The 19148-nt window shown below is 38.5% G+C and overlaps 1 protein-coding gene across 5 annotated transcripts in view; it reads right to left on the bottom strand.

Annotated features, from left to right (window-relative positions):
• The window catches only part of MDFIC (MyoD family inhibitor domain containing), a 53268-nt gene that overhangs the window by 32998 nt on the left and 1122 nt on the right, over positions 1-19148 (bottom strand). For 2 of the 5 annotated variants that reach the window (XR_004357126.1, XM_032688160.1), the window contains exons 2-3: positions 18000-18155; positions 6437-6568 (exon numbers count right to left, since the gene is read on the bottom strand). Coding sequence is in view for 4 of the 5 variants with exons in the window: in XM_032688160.1 (XP_032544051.1) it covers positions 6437-6568; positions 18000-18090 (223 nt within the window). In the remaining variant the exon portion in view is untranslated. Of the gene's footprint in view, positions 1-6436; positions 6569-16306; positions 16347-17999; positions 18156-18434; positions 18496-18622; positions 18731-19148 lie in introns of those variants that run through there. The other 3 variants (XM_032688161.1, XM_032688162.1, XM_032688163.1) reach the window with 3 other exon arrangements.

Below are 19148 nucleotides of genomic sequence, written 5' to 3' on the forward strand. Positions count from 1 at the left end.
TCCCATCCAGGCATAAGAGCACATTAATTCTTATGACAGTACTAATACAACAAAGAAAAATATTCTGAAATTAAGATACAATTTACTTCAGGCCCCAACACAGCAAGCACAGTAACCTCAATGTCACTAAAGAATTTCACCTTTATCTTATACTGATGATTACCACCATCCAAACTTCCCCAGCCTCAGACCATAAATTCAGATGACAGTTTGAGAGTCACAAGTAAGGTAAAACTGAAAACAAAAGGCTCCAGGTAATTCTGGCTACTAGTGATATGCAGAATACATGTGTCTACCTTTTGGTCATCTGGAGCAGTGTAAAGTTCTCATTGAAGTTTACTACTGTTCTGTAAATGGACCAACAATAGCAATAAGTTTATTTCTCCACATGGAGTCACCACAGAGTATACAAATTCCTCATCTATCTCAGTCCATCATTAACTGCATTGCCTTAGAGCATTCAAGCTAAAGCTGAAGAGGCTACACAGAAAACATCTGCATCTTAGCATCTCTCTGTAAGTAAGGGACTACCAATTTCAGCAACACTTGGCTCATTTTACAGGTGACTTCTGTAAACACAGAATCCCACAGAATCACAGAATCAATTAGATGGGAAAAGACCTCTGAGATCATCAAGACCAAACACCACCATGTCAACTAGATCACAGCACTAAGTGCCACACCCAGTCTTTCCTTAAACACCTCCAAGGAGAGTGACTCCACCACCTCCCCGGGCAGTCCATTTCAATGTCTTATCACCCTTTCTCTGAAGAAATTCCTGCTAATGTCTAACCTAAACCTCCCCTGGCACAGCCTGAGACTATGTCCTGTTGTCATATTGCTAAGTGCCTGGGAGAAGAAACCAACCCTCACCTGGCTACAACCTCCTTTCATGTGGTTGTACAGAGCGATAAGGTCACCCCTAAACTCCTCTTCTCCAGCCTAACACCAAAGACTCTGTCTTAAACTCTGAAGACTGTAACTGTAAGGGTACAGCTATCTGTGAAAATCCCTCTCTACCAGAGGGTGGGTGGGTACTGGAACAGGCTCTTCAGGGAAGTGGTCACAGCACCAAGCCCGACAGAGTTCAGGAAGCCTTTGGATGATGCTCTCAGGCACATGGTGTGATTCTTGGGGATGGTCCATTGCAGGTCTAAGGGTTGGTCCCTTCCAATTCAGCATATGCTGTGATATTGTGATTCTGTGAAAACGAAAAGAAAAGGCTACGGCTGTGCAACTCACCAGGCCTCTCAATAGGCATGAGAAGAGGTTTTCTGAGGACTTTTGGAACAGAAGTAGTAAGAGATTTGTCAGGCTGGGGGGAGAAACAGAAGTAACACAAGGTAGCTCTCTGCTGGGGAGAGGATTAAAAAAATATCTCTGGGGAAGGAGCTTTCAGGGATAACCTCTACTCTTCCATTACTTCAAGTAGCCAGATTCCTCAAAGATTTATCTTTTTTAAAGAAGGTTTGAAATATCAAATACTGTTTTGCTGCATGTAAGTATTGAACTGACTTAAGTTTTGTTCATTCATAGGTTCACACTTTTTTATACCTAGGTATACTTGGAACATTGTATATGAATCACTTCTTTAACTAAAAGAATGCACCTTTCAGGCTCAGCAATATATTTTGGATAATTCCCATTAATCTATTCTGCACAGTTTCTGTACTCACACACTTTATTTTGCTGCAAGAAGACTGTATTTATCATAATTTCTAGCTTTGAAGAGAACCATGTATGTTATCTCTAACACTTTGCATTATTTTATAGACAGAATAAACAGGATCATCTGAAATCACAGTAATTGTAATATGAGCATGCCCTATAAAATAGCAAAAAAAATATTTGGATTAATATCAAACAAAATGAACAGTTCTAACAGCAGATTATCTTCTTCTTGTTGGAAAAAAAAGTCCTAAACCCAAACAGCATAATTTAAACTACAGAAGTCACTCAGGCAAATGAAGGGAATCTCCAGACCTTAAAATTACATAAATAATAAAGTAAAATGTCAACATAAAAATATAGAAAACCAAAAGAGAAAAATATCTAGGTTTATATGCAATAAAACAAAACAAAATAAAGAAGAATACAGTAAATAAAATAGTAGGCACAAGAACATGTAAAACTATTTGATCTCCACAAAGCTGATTGAAGCATCCCTTTCTCTGAAGAATCACACTTATGAGAGGGGTGTTCCATGGAGAAGAGGCAATTGAAGCTAGAAAATGATGGATAGCAATGACCTTTCTATCTGTAAAACATGGGCATATTTTAGGTATTTAATCTTGAGAATTGGATTATTATTAATCAATTATTCATGAAAATTTGAATCTATGGTAGATGTTTTTTGTTTTCTTAAATATCACTAGCTAAGGTTCTACTTGAGTACTAGAAAGGAGATTAAACCCTCACAAGCAAATAGTGTTCAAGACTGGCATTTTCTTCCCTCCTAAACATTCCCTTGCCTGCATAACAGCACAAATTGATGATAACCTAGTGCCCTTTGCAAAAATTCTCCCTAAATATTCTGAAATCCACCTTTATAGCCTTTTTTCTCTAAGAGGGAAAAAAAATCCCCAACCTCTTCCAGAGAACAAAGCAAGGCACTGTGGTACTATGGAGTAGCAAAAACTGCTATGGCTTCATTCCTACAGCCACAGGTTACCCTGCTGCTGTTTTAACATATGCTCTTCCTCATCTGTCAGTGGTGAGTGATAGCAGAAGCAGAACCACTGCATTACAGGCCACCAGACCAGACAATGAAAACAGGCAGAAGGTGTTTGCAGATATTTAAAATGCACTGCAAAAGAAGATAGCAGATGGAGCTATTTGAAAGCTCTTTTAAAAGCAGAACCTCTACAACCTGAAATAAAATAGAAAATATATGTGTATCTGTGAAGGGAAGGGAATAGGTCTTAATATTTTCTTGAAAAATATCTGCACCGAAAAAGATAGAGCTCATCCCAATTGGGGGAACTATTATGGAAATATTCTCCTTTACTCAGGTTTTAAAATTGAAAGATATGGATAGCAATGGACACCTTGTGATGAATAAAGCCAATTTAACACACCTAAACGCACCAAATATTTGGCAGTTCTTCCTGTTCTCAAATACTCTATTAAAAAATACACAACTTATTTCTAGTCTAATTGAACCTCCAGACATTATATCTAGTTCTCCCTTTGTGTGCTACACTTGAAGAACTGTCTTACCAAATTTTTATTTGTTGTGGTATGCTTCTTAGGGACTACGCAAAGCCCTCTTTAGCCTCCTTTTTAACACTATACAGATTGAATTCCAGGAGGTTTTCCACAATAAGGCATGTTTTCAACTACTCCAGTCATTCCTGAGATATTTGTGGTTCTCCCCTGACCCTTCTCCAACTAACACAGTATTCCAGTAACAGTTATGCAAGTACATTAACAATTAATACAGAAAGTTAATACAACTGTTTCCTGTTTATATAGCTCTTCCTTGTTTATATATCAGTATACAGTAACTTCTTGATTCGCAAGCTCTCTTCGAAAACAATTAATTTCTTGGTTGAAGCTTCCCATAAGATTAACCAGCATCTTATCAACATTTTTATTCATGGAGAGAAGGGATGCTCCAAAGGAGGTGGGGGAAAGGCTAATCTGAAGGAAATCTGAAATGTAGAGGTTAAAAAAAGGGACCTTGCAAAATGGACTGAAAGGGCAGAGCAAAGTGAACGTAAAACATCTCACTGTGGAAAACCAGGGCAGCATTTTAGTTTATTGGTGTTGCCTGGTAAACTGAGTTCACAAGTGCAAATGACAAATCATACATAATGAAGTCATTGAAGGGGCTCCAACACTGGACTTCGTTGTTGGTGTGCCAATAAAACTGACTGATTAATCTAATTCCATATAATAGCAGGATAAAACAGCTGCAAACAAGGAAAATCTTGGAAATTAAATGCTGGAAACATTTATACAGTAAAAACTAATGCTAAGACAAATGGAGTATGCATCAACTGTGGGGGCGGAAAACAATCTGTATGGGAAAAAAAGAAACCGAATCATTAGGATAGTGGTGAACAGCTGTTTCAGAAAATTGAAGTATAGCCTGTCTAAAATTATTTGAAGAAAGCTTCTTTCAATATGCAATAATTTGAGAAATTTAGTCCGGTGGGGTAATAGATCTGGTTCAATCAAGAACATTCTGAGCTTCAATACTTACTTAAAGTGAAATACCTGAGTAATGTTTGTCATAAACAAGCTTCTCCTTGCTCCACTTGTTCTAGTTTTCAAACTTTCATTACTAGGTATATCGAGTTGTAAAACTTCTGCAAACTAGAAGTGTTTGTAATTGAGTCAAGCACTGTACCTCAATTTTTAAAAGTAGAACAAACTTCCACACTAATAACTCATCTATCAAAAAAAAAAGGAAGAAAAAGTTGCTTTAATTTCATCATTTTTGTTTCTTCCATCTAGAAGACTTTAAATTAAAGGTTAAAAAAATCATTAATTTGAAGAAAAGAGAGGTTTGCATCATAGCATCTAATCAAATATGAACCATAATAAAGCCTCTACTACACAGTTATCAAGACTAAGTGTTTTAGAAACTTACAGCTTTCACATAAACTTGCTTTTCACAAAGTCGAAGGTAAAACTACCAGTGACTCCAAGAGGAGCACAGTTGTGCACACTGCAGCAGTACCTTACACCTCTGAATTTTATCCTATCTTTGCCCTTTTTCCTGTTACTTTTTTTTTAATTTGACAGCAAATAACCCTCCCATCATAGAGATATAACTAAATACAATCATCAAGTTACTTTACCAGGGGTTTGCACACTCTGCGTCCATTTCTACTGTGTGTTGAAAAAACATATCATTCCCTCACATTCCCTCAGTGCAGCCACTGTACTGTGTCTTTGTGGTGAACAGATTAGAGGAAGCACAGCACCACCCTACAGTCCTTGTTCCTTTCCTCCATAGTTCAGGTATGCTGCTAACTGCTATGAAATAAATCTGCTTTCTCATGAGTCTGGGAATAAGGAAGCTTCTAAAAAGAGGGAATGAGGAGGCCATTCCAAAAGCACATGATGCCACACGCACCTTTCCATATACTCAACATAAGTGCAAAGCAATCGCTTGTCCAGGGACAGTTAAGTCTAAAAAAATAATCTTTTGGTATTAAGTAAACTCTTAATCTGTGCAGGACAAGTCTCCCACTTTATAGCCATTTGAGAATGAATTTTAAATTGTCGGATAAATATCTGACATGCTAAATGTAGGTTTCCTGTAAAGGATCTATGTAACTATTCAATACATTAGGGGTATAAGTATTTATTGGGATTCATTATTTAGAAAAAAAAGGATTAACTAAGATTTTAAAGGAACTTCAAATACTAACACAAAGCTCAGGAGAAGCTGAGTGTATAGATAAGAATAAAAAACAAGAAAGCAAAACACCCTCCTTCCCCCCTCCGAAAAACAAAACAAAACTAAAAAGAAATAGATAACTCTAGCAAAAATTCCAGTTCTGAGAACAGCAAGTTCAGAAACATGAATTTATCCCCCTGTGAACAGTGTAGTCTGTGTGCAGTGTAAAGACAGACTGAAGTGTGTGATCAGACAATGACCTTAGAGAGCTGGAGCACCACTCAGCATTTAGTCCATTTGCTTTCTGAATACACCCTATAATTAGAGAACAGTTTCTCATGCTGCCCCTCCCTTTAGAAACTAACGTTCAAGCATTCACAGAATTTTAAAGCAGTTTAGCTCTGGCAGTTGACAGAAATATTTTTGCCTTAGGAGGGTGCAATTGTGGGTGAGCATTTGGACAGCATATGATCTTCAATTCAAGACAGGAAAATGGGAATAATATTGCATACATGTTTTAAAGCATTCATAACATACACTAGGACTGTGGACCTATAAGAACTAATTAAAAACCTCCACAGTTCTATAGCATAAGTCTAAAATCTTGTCTTACAGCAGTCTTCTAGTTTTGAAAGAAATAACTTCTTTAGGATTCAAAACTCTTAAAAAACCTACACCTGACCAGTACTCAGTGCATCTGGAAACAACTGCTTTCATCATACTCTGCCACTCAAATATATAGCCTGGGAAATCGAGGGTGATGACACCTAGCACAGCTGCACACCGCAACTCATGTGCCTGCTAATTATGCTATTAATGATAAGGGAAGAATATAACATTAAGGCTTTAAAATGTAGATGCTACAGAGGTCTGTACCATACTGCACCACCCGAATCACACCTTTCTTTGTACTCATTGCTTATGCATGCTGACAGGAGTCAATCTGGAAAAAAAATTCAGTAGATGTGCATTACAGTTGCAACCCAATTGCATTTACACACATTTAACAGAGTCAACAAGTAGTATCCCATTACACTGCGAAAGCAAGCCTAAAAGGCAGCAATTTGTTCTGGAAATACTTACTTGTGATGAGGTCACCATCAGTGTGATTTCCCCAGATGGACTGCTCTTGTATCTCTGCTTGTATACTTTGGTTACTGGAAGGCTGGTTTATATCTTTATCTCCTGCCACAGTATTCTCTTGGTCAGTTTTTTCTAAGTCAGAAAAAATTTTAAGATATTAGTTTCTATATTTTTTCTCCGTGTGTGTAAAACTTATTTTTCAAAATTAAGAGAGCATAAAATATAACAGCATCTAATTTTGTTTCCTTAGAATTACTTTCTAATAAACTTGATTTTCAATTTGTTTTCAGGTCTACGTCAAAATAATTTCTATTTAAGAAAGTCTTTTAGTCATATTGTATCTAATTGAGCAAATAATACTCAGCAGCTTTTGTAACAAGTTATGGTTGAGGGTTTTTTAATATTTAGTTATCTTCCACAAAATTTTCATATAACAATTTGAATAGTTTTGTCACACAAAAAAACCCATTATTTTTTGCCCACATACATGTGGTTCTAGCATATAAAAACTAAAAGAATTTTACAAAAGTCTGTTCTCTCTTGTTTACAATTAAACATAAGACAAATATAGTTGAAACTTCAAAACCGACTAGTACAGAAATTAAAAAAATTTATTATAGTACAAGTATCTATTTTTCATTGAAAAAAAACTTTTTAAAAGGCACTGATGAATAAAGTCAATATTTAGCCCATAATAAAAAGAAAAGTATTTCTTCTCTCCAAGTATACACAAGATTCAGGTACATTTCCATAGTAAGATTATTTGAGGGATTCTTATTTTACAATATAACAGATTCTGTTTTTTGATGATTTTGCCAGCTAACACATGCAGACCAGCATTTCCTCAAACCAAGGTAAGTGACAGTTTTCATCTTCACTGTCATTAATGTTTTAATAACCAAATTCACACACATAGATCCTTTTGTTCTTGATTGCTACAGATTGTTCCTGCCGGCATTCAAGGAAACATTTTCAAATCTGGAATTACTTTGTTCATTATTCACAGCAACAGATTATCAGCTTATATCACTTACTCATGGGACCTGTAAAACATTAAATATTTTCAGTCTCATGTATTTTTTTTTTAGCATATTTACAGTAAATTCAAATGAGCAACTGTTGAGAAGTCTGTGAGCTCTATTTATTTGTTTGAAATGAGAACACATTTATAAACCCCTTCTCACAATGTAATGATATCATATCCTGTAGTAAAGCAACTACTCCAGTCCTGAGACACAGAAAAATCATTTATGGCTACTGTGACATAGTAAAGGTTAGTTTCTTCATGTAACCCACAGCAGTTTGATTTTAAATTGTAACTTTCTGCCTTTGTTATCCACCCTATTAGCTGAGGCACTGGACATCACTCAAAATAATATATGCTGCCTGGTATGTATAGTAGCATGTGCCTTCAAGCACTGCTGCTCTCCTTCTATCCGTTTCCACCTATGAAATGTCTGACCCAGCTACCTCCATCGTACTTCTCTCTCAGGCCTCCCTCAACCACCGTTTCTTCAACAACTTATCAATATTTCCTCACACCCATCCTGAGAGGAACTGTTTCACTGGGATTGGCATAGTTATTGAAATTATTGGGAAGATATTGCTTGACTTCAATGAGTTTTGCCCTTGCCCTGATGACTTAATCTCACTGAGATACTCATCCTAGTCCTATTAACAAAAAACAAAACCAAAAAAAGCATAGAGTTTTTCAACCCCTTTGACACACATCAGATACAAATTATTTCTACCTGCTGTCTATCAAATACAAATGCAACTGTATTGAAGTATGATGATTTTGCTTGTGAAGATAAGTACTAGGTGCAAATCTACTTCTAAGTATTTGAAAAGTGCTCTGAAATAGACTGAATAAAAAATAAGTAGTGTCCTGGACAGAGCTGGTTTAAAAGCACTCTGCTTTCCAAAAACACTAAGCTTAAATGAGCTCTTTTAAGAGATTTTGCTCCTAAATTACTTCACTGCAGTAGTGACACCAAAATTACAATATGCACCCAGCAGTGCCAGTACAGAATTGCAGAGTTACTGTATACAATTCTCTTGTATAGGATGCAACTTTGCAGAGCCCTGTTATTTCATGTAGTAAACAATGAATGGCTCTAAGGAAACAATAATGTTAATAATATGGGGCCCTCAGTGTTCTAGATTACAATTTTATCTAAGAAATCTGAAAAGGAGAGCAGAATACAATCTGTCATCATTATTCATATGAATCTAGTTTTCATCCCTTTGCTTATTTTCAGTTCAGTATTTTTTCTCCCCTCCCTTTTTTTTTTTTACTATGTAGGTTGTATCTGTATTTTTCATGCGCTCTTTTATTATTCTAGCTGGATACAGTAAATGGCCAGTCAAAACCATGTAAACTATATTAGCAGTTAACAAGAAAGAAGTAAGAGGAACTATTGAAAAGTTTTTTTCAAAAAAAGGAACAATGGAGCAATTGAGCACCAAAAAATTTTTATAGAAAATTTACAACAATTAGCATTGAGTATCTCTTTTTTGATCTATTGAATTCACATGAAGACTTCCCCATGAATGCGCATAACAGAAACCTACACCACTAAACAAGTATATGCTATCTTATTTTGCACTCCAGAATTGCCCACTGGAGCACCTCATCCTTACAGATCCTGCTCTATGGGGTGGTGGGCTCATCCTGGGCAACAGCTAACGACCACACAGCCAATCCTTCCTTCTCCAGCCCCCAGCAGGACTAGAGGAGAGAACAGAAAGAGCCCAAGGGAAGAAACTTGTGGGTCAAGATACAGTTTAATAAGTGAAGAAAAGAGTAAGGAAAAATGAAACAGGTGATGCAAAGGCAATCACTCACCATCTCCCACAAACACATAAAAGGTAGTCTCCAAGTAACGGCTACGTCCTCTAAAACGTCCTCCCCTCAGTTTTTATTGCTGAACGTGCCGTTATATGGCATGATAGCCCTCTCATCAACCTGAGTCAGCTGCCTGGGTTGTGTCCCCTCCCAGCCCCATGCCCACTCCCAGTACAGTCATTTCAGAGGAAAAGTGGAAAAGAGAAAACCTTGATGCTGTGCGAGTACTACTCAGCAATAGCCAAATCACTGGTGTCCTATCAACCTTATCGGAGTCACTGATCTCAAACACAGCCCCACAGGGGTTGCTATGAAGAAAATTAACTCCATCTCAGCTAAATTTAGTTCAATGGAGCTTTAGAAATAGAAAGAGACCTTAAGCTCTCTTTATCTGAGCTTTTTTCATACATCACTTCTGATGCATCAGAATACTGAAAACAGACACATTCTGTTATCTTGATTCTGCTGCTTTTCCTTAAATGCGTACTATGTCTCAGTTTTAGTATCAAGGAATTTACTGATTATCCCCTTATAATAAACAGCTGAAGAAGGGATAAGAATTTTTTTATATACTAGAGGTGGAACTACAACATACCCACTATAACCAACCACACCTGAAGACAGCCTCAAGAACATTCCTGAGTCTGTCTTTTGTTGATGTCATTACTTTTATGTTAGGTGCATAAGAATAATGACAACAGTAGTTTATGAAGAATCAACACAAAAATCTTACTCTTCTTCAATGTGCCATGCTTGTGGAAGCCTATAGCTGACAAAACTATTAATGACTGGATCTGGCCATAGACAAGTATGATGTTTTTCTACCGCATCTTCAAGTAAATTTATAACACTTTTCTGCTTCAATCAAGCTTACCCTTAAAGATTTTTTGTGTAAGACTTCTTAGCTTCTTCTTCCTTTAGTACACCCTTCCACTCTCATGTAACTACTCTCCAAAACTGACAGCCGAGAAGAAAAAGAGAGATACTCTTCTCAGTAGTTCATATAATGGAAAGAAAAGACTCATTATGTTCTGAGTCTGGCAGTGCTGAAGTATAAATCCAATCTCTCTTTAAAACTACAGTAAGTTACTCTAGACCATGCCACAAAAGCAACACAGACTTCTTACCTACCACAGGTGAGTCCCAAACCAGCTACCTGGGTGGCTATGTAATTCCCCTAAACTTACAGCACTGCTGGGGCTGAAGAGCTTCTAGTCAAAAGCCCCAGGGAGTGACACCCACACAGAACACACTGCAATTTATCCCGAAGGTAAGCATAGGCAAAAACTCTACTTGTGCAAAGAGATTAATGCAAGTTTAAGGTTTAAATAAACAAGAGATATGACATGCTGGCAAAGTATAGAATTGAGATGATTAACAGCCAAATCATATCTAAGACACAGACCACTGGTAAGCCACTTACTGAAAAAAAATTAAAATTTTAACGCATCTCAAAATTAGTGCTTCATTAAGCAAGTGAATAAAGGGAATTACTGGATTTTTTTTTTAATTTGGAATTACTGAAGTATATATAAATCACTTTTATAGTACATGCATGCTTTTTACCATAATCTTATTATATGTATTTTTAAATTACACAGCAATACAAGTATTTCATAGAACCAAAACTTGTTTTCACCTTTGAGACTACTGCCACATTGATTGTTAACTTCTGTTTTAGTTTGGAGACTATGCCTCTGGTTACACAGAGTTCTTTGCAACATGACAAATACATTCTACAAGATTCCACCAACAAAACAGTGTCAGCAGTCTGGGTCAACAATAAGACTATTATTACAAAAGCCCTGTCAAAAAGAAAATTTAACAAATAGTCAGAACTGTCAAGACAGACCTATGTATAGTTGAATAAAAAGGATATACAAGGAAATCTCCCCTGATTCATTCCAATTCTGCCTTCTATGCCTTTGGAAAGTTGCTCAGAAGTACATCTCTTATCAGAGCTACATTTATTCTATCTTTTGCTATAATAAAGAGCATATTGAGAGGAGGTCAAATTAATACACAAAACTGACAGAAAATACAGAAAAGATAGGTAATGAATGTACATTCACAAGATGCCTCAAAGAGCTCAAGTCTTTGACAAATAACCAACTTTTCTTCTCTCTGTGCTTGTCCATTTCTATGTTCCCACCTCAGCTGCTGCCTCGTGCCCCACAACATCTCTTTAGTCAGAAATGGGTCTGTGTTCAAACACGGTATCATATCTTAATGCATCAGTAACTATGTAACATACACATGGAAACAAGTGCCCACATTAAGTGGATTGCATGTCCTCAGGGTGTGATTGACAGATGATTTCTGTTCACTAGATGACACACAAGCCTATACATTGATTCAGCCATCTCTTAGAGGCATATGAACCATAAGAGTGCATGACTAGTAAAATGACAAATTGTACTTGAGAAACAGGTTTAGAGTTTACCTATAAAATGTAGGAGTTTGTATATAAAATTAATTTAAAATGCTGTTGCTGCAATGACAGAAGGCTTTGCTGCTATGACACATTACTTTTCTGTTCATCAGCGATGTGGTGGACTGCACCAAATAAGAAGTAAAGCAAAAGCAACTTGTGGAAAAGGCTTCTGGAGACTTGGGTGCATCATTCTCCTCAAGGAGAGAGGAATAAGCAAAACAGACTGGCACAGTGGAGTCATCGTGACCTTCAAAAAATGCAGAGTCACTAACAGCCCAGCAGTTTTATTGTTATGGGGCAGAGAAAAGATGGAAGCACAGGACAAAGCTTATTTAGGCACCTACATTTGACCCAGTTGTTGGGATGTAAACATGAATCCTCAGAAGCCTTGAGTTATCCTAGAACAAGCAGATGCAGATTTAAAACTACATGTGCAAAGCTCAAATCATCCCAAATAAAATTTTGTCCTTCAAAGAAAAGCAAAATTACAGAAGAAAAAAAAAACCAACAAACAAATAATAAACCACCCCCCCCAAAACACAAACACAAAAGTAGATCTATGAGGAATAAAAAAGTCAAAGAATGTTTCCAAAAGAAAATATAACAATCAATTCTCTGTCTCAAGTCTACAATTGTTGGGAGGGGTTGAAGAGCATGTGACGAATTTCTAACACTTCCTTTGTTCATTAATATCTTTATTGGCAAGGAACCACTGAGATGCTATTTCCTACTGAAAATTCCACTGTTTGCAACAATAACACAAAGGAACCATGATAATACCAGGTTTCACAGTGTAACCATTAACAGTTACACTTACCATCTACTTCATGAAATGCCTAAAACTTTTAAGTTCAACAGTTCTTTTAACAGCATGCCTATTCCAGTTCATTATTTGCCTGAAACAATGTCATTTCATTAAGGGCTGGTTGTAACATCTAATTAATATTGATAAACCATAAATTATGGAGCTGGAAGCCTCCAATTAGATGTTTGACTGTTTTAAAACTAAAAAAAAAAAAAAACACTTTATTTGGATTAATTTCATTTCAGTAGTTTTCACTTAAAAGTCTCATTGCAACTTCAATGACCTCAAAAATGCCACTGAAAAAATTAGACTCTCAAAATTAGAGTAATTTAACTGAGCTTCTTGGAAAACTCTTACACAGAATTTTCCAGGTGCAAGCTACGGAGCAACTACATTCATTCATTCGTGGCTGGGCTTCACGAACGAAGATTTGGGAAAGGCTCTATTCACATTTGTTACAAGCACGCTGGTGGCTAATAAGGCCAATACGAGACAGACATGTTTGATTGCAAAAGGCACAGCAGAAAGACTCCTTAGATGGTATATTCTGCAAGACACGGTTCTTTCTGCATTGACTTTTCTCCTCAAGAGTGATCCTGCGTGTGTTCTCAAAGGAAGCAGCAGCATTATACAAATGTAGAAGAGATTTGACAGCCTAGACCAAATTTGAGTCAGTCATGATGACTTAAAATTTAATAGCAATATGCAAATAGGTACTCCGCATTATTAGAAATATTAAATAAATACATAAGTGAAAACATTTTTTTCACAAATAAACACACTAATTATGCTGTCAGTTACAAATTTATGTCATTCATCCAACAAAGTTTCACATGCATACAAAACCAGCCTCATGGAAGGGCTAAGCAATACTTGGTAGCTATGGCTATATTAGCAACAGCATGGGCCAGTAAAACTGGGCCTGTACAGTGAAAGAGTTAATCTCAAGGACACATTCTATATTATACATGTTCCAGGGGCTTTCTACTTTGGACTAGGTCTCAGAATTAATCTCAAAAACTCAAGGCTTATTAGTGGCTAGAGTGTATTAGGCACATTCCTACAGTGCATCTTTCAGACTATTTTATGCAAAAGGAATTCAATCCAGGTCACTCCCTGGGATCACTCTGCAACATAAACAAAAGCAGAGGTGAACAGCAGATTTACTTCAAAACTTCATTGCTGATCCAAATACAAACACTAGGATAACACACTCAGTGCTGGATGTTACTTATTAGAGGGGAAAAAAAGTTTAAAGCAAAGAGAAATCTAACTTCTGAGGGCCTGGAGTTGAATTTAAGAAGAATTACTGTGATACAAAATTAGCCTATGAGATGGAAAAAAAGTATTTCAAATTTGATGCAAGACCTTTACAGTCAACTCTATGAAGTAAAAGTCTATCACACCCATGTGGGCATGAATCATTTTACTAGAACGGTATGCATGTGAAACTGAAAGCAGAAGTAGTATATATATCTACTATAACTAGAGTCAGACATCTATTTACCAAAGTTTTAGATATTTTAGTCAGTAATATTCAATAAATGCCTCAGTACTGGCACACAGCAATGAAACAAATTAACACAGATTCTCTCGACTCTTGTCAGATTGCAAGTGGGAACACAAATATAGAGGAAGTATTTGCTAAGTTTGAGCAATCTGAGTACACTGGTTAACGGTTAAAATAAAAATCTATTACTCATAACACTGAGACACTGTTGGTAAAGTGGAATACTTATGGTGATAGTAATCATTGTTGCCTCAAGAACATCCAAACTTTCCCTGCACTAAGTCTTTTGTCACCCAGTCTCAGCAGGTTCATTTAGTGCTCCCCATCATGAAAATAGTTAAGTATAGAAAACACAAAGACATCTGAATCACATTCTTGAAGAAGGGTACTTTTTACTTTTTCTCAATGGAAGTATTGGTGAATATGGTTTCTTCAGACACCAACTCGGAACTGCACTGGTATCCAGCAACCACAAGATGATTTGCACCAGAGAGAAAAGTCACTTAAAGAATTTGACCCTTCATATTTCTACTAGACCTCTCCATCCTCCTCCCCATCTCCCATTAAAATAAAAAATTCTAGTGGATTTCCATCATCTAAAGATTTGAAGTACAATTATCAGTCTCAATTTCATAAGTTGTTTATTATTACTATTATTATTGTTTTTACTTTCTTTCTGAATTTAGAAACCCAAATATTATTCATTTGTTATTCTAGGTTACAGTTAGTAAACAATAAGCAAAGGTAAAAGCATTCCAAATACTTTATAGGTGACAGTCCTACATTTTCTAAAACATGGTCTGATTCTCTAAATGCAGTTCTATGTCCACTGAATATCTCTCTTATATTCCATGGTTTATTCAAGTGCAGAGGATTTAATTAAAAAAGTCTACCCACGGTCCAGGCAATAATCACATCACAACCTCTAACACACTGAACATTTTCCTTTGAGCAGAGTGTGCAGTGGTCACTAATTGTAACATTCCTTCCTTAGTACCATTATTTTGGTATGTACCAGTTGAGAAAATACCTGATCACAGCCAAACTGCAGTGGTCTGAGTATAGATATGACACTATTTGCTGACTATATCACACAGGTAGAAGCAGTCATAATTTGGTTCCAAGGGCAATGAGCTACAGGAGAAAGAGAGGGCATGACCAGGATCTTGAAAAAGGGTGTATGAGTAGAGCTCCACTTTTGGAGTCATGTAGCAACAATTAACATGTTTGCAGAAATTAGGTTAAACCTTTTATCCTGTAGTGTGTATCTTAGAGCAGCAGACTCCACTGACACAGATAATGGTTTGAAGACTGAAGTTGAGTTTTGACATCGCCACAAAAAAGGACACTGATTCCATTTGCTCTCTCTCACAGCACACTAATTATGGAGGGGTAAAGTTCCATACTCTCACTAATATTTATGCATTCATTAAAAAATGAACTAACAAGGAAGAACTGTGATGAGGGAGACATTGAGAGAGCATGTTGGTTAAAGTAACACACAAAAATTCTTTTAATTGTGAAAGCCAGAGCATGCCACACCTATGTAGTAGGCCAAACTATGTCTCAAACCCACAGTTTTCACCACGTCCACAACCTGATGAATATACCTGCAATCTGCCTAAGTTTGATTACTTTCGTCTGATTTTCAATTAGGCTGTGGGATAGCTATTTTTGAATATTCAAAATTCAATTGAAGTTTCATTTCCTTTCCTGGAAAAATACAATTAATCTTCAGCATCTGAATGCATATGATAGCAAGCAAAAGGAACACTTTGAATATCTGGATTTTTTTATTATATTTTACAGAACTACAGAAGAGGAGAAGTTTGTTCTCAGGATATGAGGTGTCTATACCAGTTAACAAATATAGAAAGCACGTTAAAGTATGGCGTAACAAAACAAAAATTCCTTCCCACTAGAATGCCCTTAATACTTTAATATTCATACAACATAAGCCATCTTCTTCTGATAAAGGAATCTGTACTTCTAGGTGGACACAGATTTCAAGTATCTCACTGTGAATATATGGAATCATTTCCAGAAATAATACGAATTTCAATCACAGCTTTTAAAATTATCGCCAAATTCTAGAGAAATCACAATATCAAGTGTTCTGGGGGTAAAATAAAAGGATAGGGGCTGTTGAAAGTCTTAGACTTAGTCTTAGATCTTCAGCCCTGGAATATCTGAACTACCTTATCCTGTAACCACACACTGCAAAGCTGACAACAGAACTGCTGGAATATAGACTGGAAATGTTATGAACTCACCTCTTCCTCTTTCCACCCCCATTTCCCCAACAGACTTAAGCTAGAAAAAAGCAACAAATATCCACAGTTATCCTTAAATCTAAGTTCATTAGAATAAAAATTATGTATTTGTTTTAAAAACAACCTTGTCTTTATGCGAATTGTACATATGCTTTAAAACTGAGCATGTGCCTTAAAAGGTGTGGCCAGTGAGCAAACCTGAATCATTATTTGTATCTTACCGATCCCTAAGAAAGCTGTCACCTATAACTGTGTCATTCAGATTTTTTGCACATAACTTGTCAGTGGACAGATCAGTATTTGTTTACTTACTTTTCATTAAAAAAACAGAAGGGCATGGATTGAAAATCTTACATAAGATTTTAGTTCATAGCAAAAACTCAGTTTAAAGTGGTACTGTGAGAATGAGACCACTTTCCATGCTTGTTAGTACACTGACTTACAACTTGAGTAACTTTGATCTATGGCCTATATGCAGAATTTAACCAGTGTGGCCACTTGATCACATTACAGATAAGAACAACACACTGAAAATAAACACATATCACAGGTACTGATGGTTCTGGCAAAAATATGATTCTAACAGTTCAGTTCTGCATGCTTGATCTTCTGTATCTAATCCTTTTTTATTATTATTTTTTACTGTTTAGAAGTTATGAGTCATTCTCTAGGACAAAAAAAAACAACCAACAATAAGATAAGTATAAGCCAACTTGCTATGTCTCCCTGCCAAAACATTTTTTACTTAGCTATGGATACTTTCTGGTTTCTCAAATGAGTCTCCAGCTTTGATTTCACATAGCTATTGATTTTCCAAGTTACAAAACCACGACTACATCCTTAATCCACAGTTGCACAACTGTGTTACCAGACTCTGCTCCAGTTAACCAGTTATGAAGAAAGTTACAGTTCTTCAACAAGCTTATTTATCTGTTCTTTGGAGACTTTTTAAACTCCTGTAGAATTCTGGAAAACAAGGTTGTAGCTGTAAACAAATAAAAAAAAACCTCCTCATCCTCACAGACCAGGACTTGAGAGGCAAATATACTTCCAGTTTTGAGGATAACCTGCAGTACTCTTTGTCAAACTTCCCTACATGAAGGTGATCAGAGTACCAATATATTTTCTGCAAATGCAAATAACACATAACTTAAAGAATTTCTCTTTAAGATGAATGTACTTTTAAACAATCTATTTAATAGCTGAAATGAAACAGGTTATATTCTCAGAAACTGACTTGAGCTGCAGCGTCACAGAGTAATCTAACAAAAAAACAGCAAAGTGACCTCCAACCTGAAGAACACTCCTGCTGTTGGATCAACCTTCCTAAACTTACTTCACGACCTGGAACAAGAGCTCTACAGGAAAGAGCAAAGAGCTTCTAAACACAAACACAAGGCTGAGAAACAGGAAAGGGATTTTTAAGGAGCAGCATCTGCCTCTGAACGACTGCAGTTTTTCAAGTACTGAAAACCAGTGCTGAGATCACTGCACCTTTTTTTTTTCTTTATATATGGGAATTTCTGGTTAAAACAATAAAGAGGTGAAGTGAAAGTGCTACAGAGATACACTAAAGAGTGGAGGGCAGGGGAAGGAGAAAGAAAAGAGGGGTTAAAATTCTCAAAACAAATCAGTAAATGTACCATTCAAATAAAAGGCGCAACAATTACAGAGAAACTTTAAAGCAACTTACCTCGAGGGAGAGAGATCAAAGAGCTGTTTTCAGTTGGAGCTTGCGCTGGCCCTCCAGGCCCCGGAGGAAGAGGTTCTCTCACTTGGGACATCTGCCAGCTCTCGCGTCGAATAACAGTGAGCCTGCACCCCTCTCCAACAAAACTAACACGCGACCCTGAAGGAACAAGCAAATGAAAAGGCTCGTTAACGTATTTTATGCAGAAAACTCACGGCTCGGGGCGAGGGACTGCGGAGGGGGAGCAAGGAAGCGGCGGCAACTTCGCGGCGCGGCTGCGGGCGCGCCCCCCGCCCCCTGCGGCGAGCGCCCGTGGGGCCAGGGGGCGGCGGCCGCGGGGCGGGAGCGGCCGCGGGCCCGGAGCCGGGCGGCCGCGGGGGGTGCCCGGGGGGGCCCGTCCTTCGCGGCAGAGCGGGCCGGCTGCGCGGCGCGCCCTACCTCCGCATTTCCTCCCGCTCCGCCGCGCCGCCCGGCCCTCCCCCGCGCCCCGGCCGCGGGATCCTTCGCGTTGCTTTCCCGCTCTGCTGCCGCCGCCGCGCCGTCCGCCCCGGCTGCCGCCTCCTCTCCCGCCCCGCGCCCGCGGGCCTTCCCCCGGGCCAGTGGCGCGCACAGCCTGGCACTCGCACCCGCTGTCCCCTCGCCGCCACAGTCACTCCTTCTCCATCATTTCCGGACAATGAAACATCCCACTCCGGCTGGCGGCGGTTCTGCAGTCCTGCCGCCCGCCAGCGACGGGCCCGCGGGTTGGGCTGGGCTGGGCTGCGTGGGGCCGAGGCTGGGGGGCCGGCCGGCCGCGGGGCGCCTCGCTGCCCCCAGCCGGGCCTCCAGCCGTGGAAATTCCCCCAAGAGACCCAAACCCATCAGGCAGAAATAGGCAAGAAGGGAAAAAAACAGGATAATGTGAAAGGGAGGCTTTCCCGCCCGGGCAGGGGTTGCAGTGCGGCGCTGGCAGCGGTGCGGGGCACGGCGCACGGCGCAGCGCTGCTCCCGACTTGGCCGCGGCGCTGTGATCGCCCGCAACCAGTTGCGCCTCGGCGCGGGGAGCAGCACGTGGAGCGCCGCAGGCCCCCGCCTGCTCTTCCACCCCTCACCTTCCCCTGTCTGGTAACATGCACATATATCCATAAAAAGGACTCCACAGCGGGCACACAG

The sequence above is a fragment of the Chiroxiphia lanceolata genome, chromosome 5 (assembly GCF_009829145.1).
Source record: "Chiroxiphia lanceolata isolate bChiLan1 chromosome 5, bChiLan1.pri, whole genome shotgun sequence".
Lineage (NCBI taxonomy): Eukaryota > Metazoa > Chordata > Aves > Passeriformes > Pipridae > Chiroxiphia > Chiroxiphia lanceolata.